The sequence below is a fragment of the Schistocerca gregaria genome, chromosome 10, assembly GCF_023897955.1.
Source record: "Schistocerca gregaria isolate iqSchGreg1 chromosome 10, iqSchGreg1.2, whole genome shotgun sequence".
Lineage (NCBI taxonomy): Eukaryota > Metazoa > Arthropoda > Insecta > Orthoptera > Acrididae > Schistocerca > Schistocerca gregaria.
This window is the reverse complement of record NC_064929.1, coordinates 207756112-207769600: the sequence shown is the minus strand read 5'-3', so window position 1 is coordinate 207769600 and position 13489 is coordinate 207756112. Positions and strand designations below refer to the sequence as shown.

General features: G+C 40.6%; 1 protein-coding gene across 1 annotated transcript in view; it reads left to right on the top strand.

Annotated features, from left to right (window-relative positions):
* Positions 1-6933, top strand: part of LOC126293486 (zinc finger protein 830) — a 45679-nt gene extending 38746 nt beyond the window's left edge. Inside the window, exon 5 of the mRNA XM_049986739.1 lies at positions 5474-6933. Within this exon, the coding sequence (XP_049842696.1) occupies positions 5474-5642 (169 nt within the window). The 3' untranslated portion in view covers positions 5643-6933. The remainder of the gene's footprint in view (positions 1-5473) is intronic.
* Positions 6934-13489: the final 6556 nt, after the last annotated feature.

Genomic DNA, 13489 nt, shown 5'->3' with positions numbered 1-13489 from the left:
TCCTTCCACCTTTCCCTTCTTTGCTTAGGACTGGTTTCCCATCTGAGCTCTTGATATTTATACATCTGCTTCTCTTTTCTCCAAAGGTCTCTTTAATTTTCCTATAGATGGTACAAATCTTTCTCCTTGTGAAGTATGCTTTTAAAACCTCACATTTATCCTCTAGCCATTTCGACTTGGCCATTTTGCACTTCCTGTCAATCTCATTTTTTTTGCATGCTTCATTTGGTGCATTTCTACATTCTCCTTTCATCAATTAAATTCAATGTTTCTTATGTTACCCAAGGATTTCTATTAGGCCTTGTCGTTTTACCTATTTCATCTTCTGCTGCCTTCACTATTTCATTCATCAAAGCTACCCATTCATCATCTACCGTATTCCTTTCCCCTGTTCTAGTCAATTGTTGCCTAATGCTCCTTGTGAAACTCTCAACAACCCGTGGTTCTTTTAACCTATCCAGATTGTATCTCCTTTATTTCTACCTTTTTGCAATTTCTTTACTTTTCATCTACGGTTCATAACAAATAAATTGTGGTCAGAGTGCACATCTGCTCTGGAAATGTCTTCATGGTTTAAAATCTGGTTCTGAAATCTCTGTCTTATCATTATATAATAAACCTGAAACCGTCTGGTGTCTCCAAGTCTGTTCCATGTAAACAACCTTCTTTCATGATTCTTAAACCAAGTCTTAACTGTGATTAATTTTTGTCTTATTTATTCGCATTTAAAGAGTGTCTCCGTTGATTACACCAAGTGGAAACTTTGTCCAAGTCTGCCTGCATTTCCATAGGATCATCCAGTGATGATCCTTTGTTGTGGGCAGCACCAAACTTTGAACAGTGTTATAGTGTTTCCACACTATAAATTGCTTATGTATGAGGGTTGTCCAAAAAGTAAGTTCCAAATTGCCGCAGCTAATTGAATGTTGTGCAAACATTGAAACATGCATGCACACCAACTTGCGCCATGCCTTGCTTGTCAAACGGCACCATATGCATTTATATTGTCCCATTGAATTGTTTATAGTATCAGTTTAAGATGTTTAAAACAATTTACCAGCCTGCTTGGTGTTTCACAACAAGGAATGTTACAGCAGTAGAAAATCATTGACAAATAAGTGACGTGTATGTCCCCAATGCGACAAGTGACAGCAAAGCGTGTATGTGGGTGAGAGCTTTGGAGGATAGATGGGACATGTCCATGATGAACTGTAATGAGGCTGCCCGTTCATGATCTCAGTAGATTTGGTCAAAGCCATGGACAAAAAGATTTGTGAATACCAGCGATTCACAAGTTTGGACTTTCCAAACATGGGTAAAACTATTTCTCATAAAATTGTCTTTCAAAAGTTGCAACTTCCCAAATTGTACAGAGCTTGGGATCTCAGGCTACTGTCAAAGAAACACAAAATGGGAAAAATGGCTTGTGCTATTAACTTTTTTGACCAGTATCATCCAAAAGGTGACCAGATTTTAGAGAAAGTTGTAACAGGGGACGAGACATGGGTTTCTCACATAACCAATGTCAATCAATGGAATTCCGGCACACGACATCACTGGTCAAAGTCGAGGGCAAGCACACAAGCTGAACACACAAGATAAGGGCAACTGTCTTTGAGGTTGGTATGGAATCTCGTTAGTCAAGTTTATGCAGCAAAGGACAGTAATATAAGAGGCATTTAAATGAAATCTGGTCACTTGTGTAAGGTAATGGTAATGCTTTTGTTAACTCTGAAATGTAGTTATACACAGTACCCATACTCAAAAATAGTCACCAAAACTCTTGGCACATTTATCCCACTGCGACACTAGTTGGTCGATTCCATCCTTGAAGAAGCTAGGAGGCTGCTTTCATATCCATGCCTGGATCCAGTCACACACTTCATTGTTCGTTGCGAATGAATGTCCACAAATAGCTTGTTTTAGAGGTCCAAACGCATGAAAGTCCATGGTGAAAGGTCAGTACTGTACAGTAGGTGTTCCAGCATTTCCCACTGAAATTGCTGCAGTGTCATCTTCACCACATTGACCACATGCAGGAGGATAACACCATTGGACGACAAGCCTTGGCGTTTCAAATTGATGGCTCGTCTAAGTTTCTGTAAGGTGGCTTGATAATGCTGGACATTGATGGTTGTTGCCTGTTCTAGGAACCTGACAAGAAGTGGCCCCTTGTGGTTAAAAAAGAAGGATATCGTGACCTTACCAGAACTGGTGTGCATGGACTTTAATTTCTTTGGAGGTGGTGAAGTCACATGTTTCTACTGCTTGTTCTGGTGCTTACTTTCCTGTTCAAAATGTTGACAACGTGTTTTGTCACCTGTGACAAAATGTGACAGAAAGCCATATTCCTCCTCATGATAATGTTGCAGATGACTCAAAGACAGTGCCATTTGACGGTCAGTTGGTGGGGAATCCACTGGGCACAGTTTATGGCATGGGCGGAGCCCATGCTAATATCCAGTAACCAATGGATCTCATCCTCGGTAATTCTGCAGTTGTCCAAGAACATAGCATTCACATCTGCAAGCATTTCCAGTGCGATGACCCGATGAGCCTGTCCAGGACGAGCATCATCTTCCAGTTACTTGTGCCCCTCAAGGAATCATTTGTGCCATTCCACAATGCTTGAATGTCTCAGACAGCCTTCATCCATCGATACATTTCACATCCTGCAATTACCTCCACCTCCAAAAATTGAATCATTCCTCGTTCCTGGTTATTCGCCTACATGTTCGGTAGTGGATGATAATTTGTGTGGACTACTTCTCTTCAGAGTGAATCCACACTGGTGCTATGCAACGTCAAACAGTGCACATGCGTCATCTCTCTACCAATAGATGGCGCCACCATACCTGCAGTTACGTGGTGTCACTTTACATGTAAGGCAAAGGTAGACGCACTGACCTGGTTTCATTTGAATGAACCTCATAAATGCACCTCCTTATTGCACTACCCTGGCCAACGTTTGATCTGCAGTACAGAATAAGTGATGTGGCCTTCCGAAGTCTGGAGTTTTGTTGCCGCATGAGAGTGAAGCCCCGTTCTGCCATTCACACTCAAAATGTGTTCAGATATTTTGGCTGGGAATAGATCGTCCACTTATTGTACAGTCCAGACACCGAGCGATTTTCACTTGTTCCACTAACTAGAGGAGTTTCTCAGCTGAAAGCGCTTTGCAACAGATGACGAGGTGAAAGACTGGTTATCCTCACAGGCAGCACATGCCTGTGACTTAAGGGAAAAAAAACTTGTAGAATATTATGTTTAAACAAATATGGAAACTATGTAGTTAAATAAAAAAGTGAGGAATTAAATAAAAACAATATTTTTTTAAAATAAGAAATCAGAATGCTTTCTGAATAAGCCTCGTATATTGAGAATATTAAAGGTCCTATTACACTTCCTAGGTGCCTACTCATTACTTTTGATAAACTCTTGCACACAGTTGAAGCACCACAGAATGTCATACCTGTATCTGACATCTGAGCTCAGTTTGATACCATTCGTAATTGGGCTAGGGCTGCTGTTAGTACCAGAGTTGGAAGCTCTGTGTACAGAATTTTGTGCTCTGTGTGCCGTCAAATCATCTATAAATGTAATTGTTTGTGTTTGTATACTATATACACTGACGGGAAAAAAATAACAACACCATGAAGAAGTTGTGCCAAATAAATAAAATTGGTAAGTGCGTTTTTACATCCAAAAGATGACATCTATAGAAATTTGGCACTTGTCCGGCATATAGCTGCGGCACATCATACCGAGTCTGAAAGAATTTGAGCAGCAGTTGGCACCACAGTGACACAATGAACTTTTACTATTGGTTAATTCAAGGACAGCTCTGAGCCAGAGTCCTGTAGCATGCATTCCACTGACCCCAAACCACCACAGTTTTGACTGCAGTTGTGTCAACTGAGAGCTCATTGTGGAGTAGAATGACAGTCTGTTGTGTTTTCTGATGAAAAATGGTTCTGTCGCATTGCCATTGACGTTTGTGTGTCAGTTAGGAGCAGGCCAGGTGTGCATCTGTAACGAACCAGTCTGCCGCCTAGTCACACTGAACCTACACCTACACTTACACCAGACAGAGGTATAAATGTGTGGTCAGGGTGCATATGATAGCCACAAGAGTGCTCCTGCTGTGGTATAAAATTGTATTGCTTTTGTGGTTATTGCACGCACCCTGACTGCAAATTTGTGTCCAGTTTGGTGGTTGTGCTGCCACTTATGAACAGCATTCCAGGGGGTGTTTTCCAGCTGGATAATACTTGTCCGCACACCACTGTTGTAACTCAACACGCTCTACAGTGTGTCATCACGTTGCCCTGACCTGCTCGAACACCAGGTCTGTCTCTGGTTGAGCACATATGCAACATCATCGGACAGCACATATGCAACATCATCGGACGACAACTCCAGGGTTGTCCACAACCAGCATTAACCATCCCTGTACTGACTGACCAACCACAACAGGCATGGAACTTCATCCCACAAACTGACATCTCACAACTGTAAGACACAATGTATGCAAGTTTGCAAGCTTGCATTCAACATTTTGGGAGATCACTTATTATAATGCACCAGAATTTCACATTTGCAGTGGCGTATCTCGAGCTCACATTAACCTGTGAGTTGCTTGCCCGGTTAGCTGTGCAATATAATGCACTGCTTCATGGACAGGAAGGCGTGCCGGTCCCTGGCACAAATCTGCCCGGCAGATTAGTGTTGAGGTCCAGTGTGCTGGCCAAGCTGTGGATGCTTTTTTCAATCTGCCTCAGCGAATGCGGGCTGGTTCCCCTTATTCTGCCTCAGTTAAACTATGTCAGCAATTTCTGCGCAATTACTTGCTCCACATACGTGTGCACCATAATTACTCTACCACGCAAACATTGCGGTTACACTCATCTGGTGTCCACTGTGGGCTGAACCGCACACTAACAGTGGCCTGGGTTCAGTGTGGGGCAGTGGTGAGGTGGATGGACTGCTGTAGCCTATTTTGGGGCTGTGTACCACTGCAGGCTAAGGTGGGGACGAACACTCTCTGTCGTTTCTAGGTCCCCAGTTCTGTACAGTACAATATAGCCTTTGAGTCTGCAACATTAATCACTTTAATATGTTGTCTAGACAAATGCATTCACAAAATTTCTTTACTCCACATTACTTGTTTCTAGGTGTGCTTTTTTTCTGTTAGTGTACTACACACACAATAAGTAAAATTTTATTATTTGCTGTCCTCCTTGGTGTTGCAGTATTAATGTGTAACGGTGTATTAAAAAGAACTGAGGCAATTTCCATACTCATCCTTGTCCTTCTGAGCTTGTGCTGCACCTCTGATGACCCTATTGTTGATGGGATCCCAAAAAACAAACTTCTTTCTCTCCTTGTATTTGATTTATTGAGTTAAAGCTTTCATTTCTGATGTCATTGTTTCATTATTAAATGACAAGTGTAAATTTCTCATTCATAACAGGGTTTTGGACCTCGAAAGGAAGAAGGAACTAGTGGCGCAACAATCGAACACTTCTGGGAAGGGCGGAGGAGGAGCCAGCGATGAAGAATCGCCCAACAGTTCGGACGAGCTTGACCCTGACAGTTTTGACGAGTACCTGGACTGGCGAGCGAAGAAGTCCTTCAAGTGAGAACGCGGATTGCAGTTTTGGGTGCCATTGCCGGGTTAGAGTGGAGCTGCATAACTGCTGTTGTTCCAACAAGCAGGTCTCAGTTCATTTTTTGGAAAATAATGGGAGAATCGAGCAGTGTTCTTGTGGGTCTGCAACTGGACATTGTAATGTGTCCTCATCTGATGCCTCAGAGAAGGTGACGCTGGTGATGTGTGTGCAATTTTGCCTTGAACTGTTATGCAAAATGTAGTCGGATACTTCCAACACAGTTTTTGGATGATTCTTCAGAGAGTTGGTTGCTACCAAAAGATACTTTGGTGCATTATGGGTCAATTGTGATGGCAATATGAGGTTCTTAGTTTCTCCTATCAACACTTTCATAGTTGAACTTTTGTTTGAAATTTACAGTACTACACATTTTAGGCTATGATAATCACTGCCAACATTGTATCCAATCAGAAGCATGTGTTTGCAAACATAGTGTACATGATTGTGTCCTATAATTTAGGCAGTTGAGGTTCACCAAAGCTTTCTTTATGCATATTGGTTTGTTTCTATCAGTGCAGTGTGAGTGGTCTCACTTACTTAATGTTGAATTAAATATAGAGTGCAGTGGGAACAGAAAATCAGTTGTTCACTTTATATTAGGATGGAAGGAGTGTATTGTGTAGTAGCAGATGGCTACAAATATCACTCATACAAGAGCTTATGTTTGACTGTAATACATAATTTTATTTAACATATGACTAGAATGTTTTGAAATTATATAGATGGGGTGCTTCGTATGTTGCTAGAAGTTGAATGTTGTGAATACTAGGAAGATTTTTTTTAGCATGTTAATATCTCTTGTCTGTATGTGGAAGGGTTCCTACCAACATGAATAAGCATATAGCCAAGAGGAGTTGTTTTGTGGACAACTGACTATAAGAACAATGTATCAGTTATCGCAGAGCAATGTTCAGGAATTGCAAAGAGTAATAACGTATAAAAGACAATGAGTTTATCTCCTGTGGAGAATATTGTTTCAAGACAAGCAACAGAATTTGCAAAATATTTTTTGTGTAACCAGTCCTATGTTTACGATGAAGATGTGAAATATCTGTTGAACACTGCTGCAGTCGTAAACATAATTAAAATGACTGTTACTGTGCAACATAGGTTCCAAGGGGAAAAAAAAGCCTAACATTACGAGTAAGTTGCAAATTTAACTGCCTGCTTTGAACTTGAAAGATTGTGAGAGTTGTATAAAATTTATGTAAAAAGTTTCTAATGGTGTATATGAATAAATAATTTTGGATATTTCCTTGTACTCTGTGATCTTTACATTTTTTATTTTGCCCCTTGCACCAGCTGCTCCTTCTTTTCTTTTTTAAAAAAGATGTGTTATGTAATCACTCTTCTTCAGTTTATGATAAATTGTGTTATCTTCCATTTTATTTTATTTGAATGACTAGATTACAGGACCTGCACCTCGCCCCCACCCCATCGCCTCCTCCCTCCATCCCTCATATATATCTCTCTCTCTCTCTCTCTCTCTCTCTCTCTCTCTCTCTCTCTCTCTCTCTCTCTCTCTCTCCCCCCCCCCTCCCTCCCTCCCTCTCCCTCCCTCTCCCCCTACCCCCTCCCTCCCTCCCTCTCCCCCTACTCCCTCCCTCCCTCCCTCCCTCCCTCCCTCCCTCCCTCCCTCTCCCCCTACCCCCTCCCCTCCCTCCCACCCACTCTCCCCTTTACCTCTTCTCTTCCCCTCTCCTCTCCCCCTGCCGCCCCCTCCCTCTCCTCTTCCCCCTTCTCCTCTGTTTCCCACCCTCCTTCCCCTCCCCTCCCCTCCCCTCCACTCCCCCCTCTCTGCTCTATGCTCTCCTCTCTACCCTCACTCCTCTCCTCTCCTCTCCTCTCCCCCGTCACCCCACTCCCCATCTCACATCACCTTCACGAATACCTGTCTCCCAATACACACACACACACACACACACACACACACACACACACACAAATCAATTTAGTTAACTACAGATCGTGCAAAATTAAATGTCATGCACTCACATTGCCATTTCTATGATATATAGTAAATGTTTTGCCTAGAATGTTTTGACAGATGTAGACTGTATACTTGTATACAGATATTTTTTGATTTTGAGTCCTGTCTTCTAACTGGTTTGATGTGGCCCATTCCAAATCCCTCTTTATCTCAGAGTACCACTAGCAACTTGTATCCTCAATTATGTGCTGTTGGGTCTCCAAAGGCGAAGGGAAGAAAACCCCGATTAAAAATCACCCGTCCACCGGTAGGGGTTGGACGTAGAGTTGACAGCCTGCTCTGTAAAAAACAGTTGTTGCGGAACTTCTACAATGTAAAGTCAGACGGATGAAGGAAGACTGACCTGGCATGGAAAAGGACAATGAGAATGGAATACAAGTAAATGAAGGAGGGAAAATAAGGAAGAAGAGAAATATAAGGTGTATATCTGATCTATATATTGGTACTTGGAATGTGAGATCCCTATATCAACCAGGAGCACTAAAAGTAATGCTGAATCAAATAATGAATCTGAAGCAAAGTATAATAGCACTACAAGAAATTAGATGGACAAGGAGTGGAGTTTTAGAAAATAAAGAGGTGAATATATTCTATAGCTGCAGCGAAAGAAATCATGAGCTGGGGACAGGATTTGTTGTACACCATCAATTAAAGCATTTGGTAATAGGGTTTACATCCATTAGTGCAAGATTATCAACATTCAGGGTAAAGGGAAATTCTTTAACTACTCCATAATTAATGCCCATGCACCAGCAGAACAATCCGAAGAAGAAGAGAAAGAAATATTCTATGAATCTTTGGAAAGAGTATGTTATGAGCGCCCAGGGCATGATATTAAAATAATAGCCAGAGACTTGAAATGCTCAGGTGGGGAAAGAACAGATTTATGGACCGATAATTGGCCCCCACAGCAAACACGCAACAAGTAATGAGAATGGAACAAGGCTTATACAGTTCGCAGCATCTAGAAATATGGTAATAGGATCAACACTGTTCCCACATAAAGAAATACATAAGGGAACATGGAACTCACCGCATGGAAACACAGTAAACCAGATTGACCATGTGTTGATAGATTTGAGACACAAATTGGACCTGTTGGATGTAAGGACTCTCAGGCTCAAACATAGATACAGATCATTTCCTCGTATGGGCACAGGTGAGGGCAAGGATATCTAATGCAGGTCAAGGAGACCGACCCAGGGCACAGAAATATAAAAACTTTTGAATCGGTGGAAGTTAGAGAACAGTATCAGGAGAAGATAATTCGGATTCTGGAAAACACTGGAGAATGTAACAATATCGAAGATCAGTGGGAAGCGATAAAAAAGATAGTGGAGACATTGGCAAGAGAGATACTTGGAATTGGGACAAGACAAGTAAGACCATCATGATTTGATACTGGATGTGAAATAGTAACTGAAGAAAAGAACAAAGCATATAGAAGGACACTGTGATTACACTTACGAGGAGGATAGTAGAAGAATACAAAGAAAAATGGAGAATTGAAAAGAGGACTCACCAAAGAAAAAAAAGAGAGGATGGATGAAAGCAAGTGTCAAAGAAATGGAGCTAATGAGAAGCAAAAATGAAATACGAAAATTCTATAGAGAGGTGAATGTGGCACGGAAGCCTTTTGGTAATAAAACTAGCTTAATAAAAGATGAGAGAAGGAATATAATAAGTGAAGAGAAGGGAAAATGCAAAAGATGGTGCAAGACACAAATGGGGAAGTGGACCCAGACAACAACACTACTACACCAAATATAGAAGAAGTGAAAACTGCCATGAAAAAATTGAAAAACAACAAGGCGGCAGGGACAGATGGTATTCCAGCAGAACTGTTTAAACAAGGAGGCAGAGGGCTGGAATGAAGCCTTCTGAAAATGGTCACCAGAATACGGGAGAGGAGAAAATGCCCCAACAATGGAAACAGCATGTTATATGTCACATATATAAGAAAGGAGATAAAATGGAGTGTGGCAGTTACAGAGGGATCACAGTGCTTCATTTAGGATATAAAATATTCTCTAATATGCTATTCGACAGAATACTCCCAATCATACAGAGGGAGATGGGGCCGTACCAATGCGGATTCCTTCTCGGGAAGTCAACTATAGATCAAATATTCATCTTAAGACAAATACGGGAAAAAACAAATGAATACGTGGTTGGCACGCATCACCTCTTTATAGATTTCAAAGCAGCTTATGACAGTGTAAACAGAGAGCAGTTATAACAAGCTCTAGATGAACTGGAAATCTCAAGAAAGTTGGTAAGGCTGGTGAGAATGACAATGAGCGAAATACAAGGTAGTGTAAGAATAGGGGGAATGATGTCCAATACATTGAGTATTAAAAACGGAATGCAACAAAGGGATGCACTGGCATGTCTTCTGTTTAATGCCACCCTGGAGAAAGTGATGAGAAACGCAAACCTTCTGAATAGGGAACGATCTTCTATAAATCAGTGCAAATACTGGCCTATGCAGATGGCATAGATATAATAGCTAGAACCCAAAAAGCAATGGAAGAGACATTTACAGCTCTTGAACAGGCTAGTAGTAATATGGGGTTAATTATTAATGAACAAAATATATGGCAGCTGGAAAAGCACACAGAGAAAATATGCCAAATGCAATAACAATGGGCAATTATACATTTGAGAGAGTTGAACATTTCAAGTTCCATGGGCTCGACAGTTACGCATCTAAATGATACCTCCTATGAAATTAAGCAGAGATTAATACTAGCCATTAGAGCTTATTTTGCCCTAACAAGAATTCTATCCTCAAGGCTCCTGACTCGTACGACGAAATTAACTATGTATAAATCACTTATACGACCAGTGCTTACATATTCCTCTGAAGCTTGGACATTAACAACTAAAGATATTGAAACACTGGATGCATTTGAAAGAAAGGTACTTAGACTAATTATCGGCCCAATCTGTGAAAGAGGAAGATGGAGGAGGAGATACCACCACGAATTGTTATATATCATATACAAAGACCAACCCATCAGAAGGATAGTGAAATCATCCAGACTGAGGTGGGCGGGACAAGTGGCTCGCACGAATCATACAGAAGTACCAAAAAGAATATTACAAGGAAAGCCAGGAGGGCAGAGAGGACATGGTCGACCAAGAGCCAGGTGGGAAGATGGAGTAATTGAAGATCTTAGGAAGATGGGCTATAGAGAGCATTGGCAAAGGACCAAGAGAAATGGAAGGAAATGCTAGAAGAGGCCAAGGCACATCATGAGCTGTAGAGCCAAGAAAGAAGAAGAAGTTATATTCCAATCCGTGTCTCCTCCCACAGCTCCCTCTAGTACCAGTTATTCCAGGATGTCTTAACAGATGTCCTACAATCCTGTCCCTTCTTCTTGTCAGTGTTTTCCATAAATTCCTTTCTTCACTGGTTCTCTATAGAATCACCTCATTCCTTACCTTATCAGCCAACCTAAGTTTCAGCATTCCTGTAAGACCACATGCTGCAATTTTCTTCTTTTCCAATATTCCTACAGTCCATGTTTCACTACCACATAATGCTGTACTCCAAATGTACATTCTCAGAAATTTCTTCGTCATATTAGGGTCTATGTTTGATATTAGAATTATCTTCGCCAGGAATGCTGTCTGCTTTTTATGTACTACTTGCTCCATCTGTCATGGATTATTTTGCTGCCCAGGTAGCAGAATTCCTCAGGTTTATCTACTTTGTGATCACCAGTTCTAATGTTCAGTTTCTCAGCATTCTCATTACTTTCATGTTTCTTCGATTAACTCTCAATCCACATTCTGTACTCATTAGACTGTTCATTCCATTCACAGAGTATACACCCTGGGAAATCGGGGAAAAACCCGGGAATTTTTTCATCTGGGAGAATAATTTTTCATTTTTTTAACTTTCAGCAATTTTTTTGTGATTTTGACTGGTAGTAACTGATACTCTAACAAAGAATATTACTGCATCCCGCCACTGCAGAATAATACTGCAGCAATAAAACGTAAACAAGAAAAAATAGTTAGTTGCATAGGAACTGTGCCTTTTACAGCAACAAAACACTGCGCACACACAAGTGTCTGCCAACAGCAAAATGTGTAACAACAAATTGCTTCCAATGAGCACGATGTCACAACTTGTTTGCATTAGATTAGTTTGAGGAGTTGCCAGAGGGCTCAGGCGCATGCACAGTGAGTTGCATTCGAGCAGTACCTTCTCATGCTTCTGGCTACTGGAAGCCAGATGCTAAACAGAAAAAATTTTCTGGTGCACCCAGGCAGCCAGATTTGCACACACACAGAGCAGTATGATTATTAGTGGGGGGGGGGGGGGGCTAGTCTTCATGTGTAATGTGTTTATGTTTAATGATTTTGCTGTTTCTCTCTGTTTACAGCCTGCACTTCAGATAAAAACAAAATGGATATCTGTGGCCAGATGTTATCAAGTAAATTAAAATATATTCACATAGTTATGGAATGCTGAAATATGTAATTAGTTTAATTTTTTCTGATTTTATTTTATTTACACATTTTCGGTAGTCAAGCATTCATCGCCTTACAGAACAATGAAGTTATTTTTGTACGTTTGCTAAAGAAATTTGGCTTCTGTTAATCTTTTCTGCTGAGGCAGTCAATTTATTGGAAACAAAGTGTTTCATTCCTCAGTATAGGCTAGCTCCAACTGTTCGCTGGATTTCAAGTGCACATTTTCATCTTCTGGCTCATGTGGCATTGTGCCATAACAAAGAACCAAACATGATCTAGTACAGTAGTGGTACTCCAAGAAAATTTACATCCCGAAAACCACAGTGAAAAGCTTAATATCAAGTTGGGGCTACTTTATTGTGAATCTGGACATACGAATGTGCACTTCAAGCCTAATTATGCATATGAGTATGGTTTACGAAAGTCCAATACTCTTGGGGGCATCCTCTGATGTTCTGTTTCTTTTATGGCATAATGTAAGATCTTTTAATTAAATCACAGAGCATTTGACTCTCATTTAGAACTTAAAAATTTGAGGACCAGTCACTTTGAAGAATTTCGAGCCCAGAAGACCAGATGTTTATGTCATTATTTTAAATTTTACTGGCATATTTGTGTCATGTATCTTAAAGTATCACACACACACAAAAGACCAATATTACATGTGAAAGCTACACTTTCCTTGTAGCTTATTAGTCTTAGAGATCAATATTATATGTGAAAGCTTAGCTTTTTTTTATAGCTACAGTACATACCTTCATTTAAACATGTCACTTCCCCATTTGTGTGTTTGCTCTACTTAACAGTTGCTATTGGCTGACTACAGCACGTTTCCTATGCTCTGAACATCTGCTGTCATCGGCTGGCGAGATTACGTGACACGAGATATGATTGGCTTACAAAAGGGCATTGCGATCTCAGTTTCAGTGCTTCAGAAACTAATGTGCAGTGTTTGGTGGAATTATAATTTATGCTTCCGCAATATGAAAGTATGCAGCTTACATGTTGGTGCACATCAGGGAACTTTCCAATTTTTTTGCAATGTTTCATATTTTACTCTTAAAGTGCTGGGAAGGTCTACACCTACCTGTGTATAAAATGTTAACCATTCAAAGGAATTATAAGTTTTACAGTTCTGTGGGAAAGTATACTGTCACTTAAATGGAAGAAGTGTATTTTTTAACTATGGACTCCGGAATGATTTTTATTTTTTTATTTTTTTTTATTTTTTCTTGTCCATGTCCCTGTCCTAATTCAGCAGATTCTGTAATTCTTCTTCACTTGCATTGGGGATAGCAGTGTCATCAGAGAATCTTGTCACTGATATCTTTTCACCTTG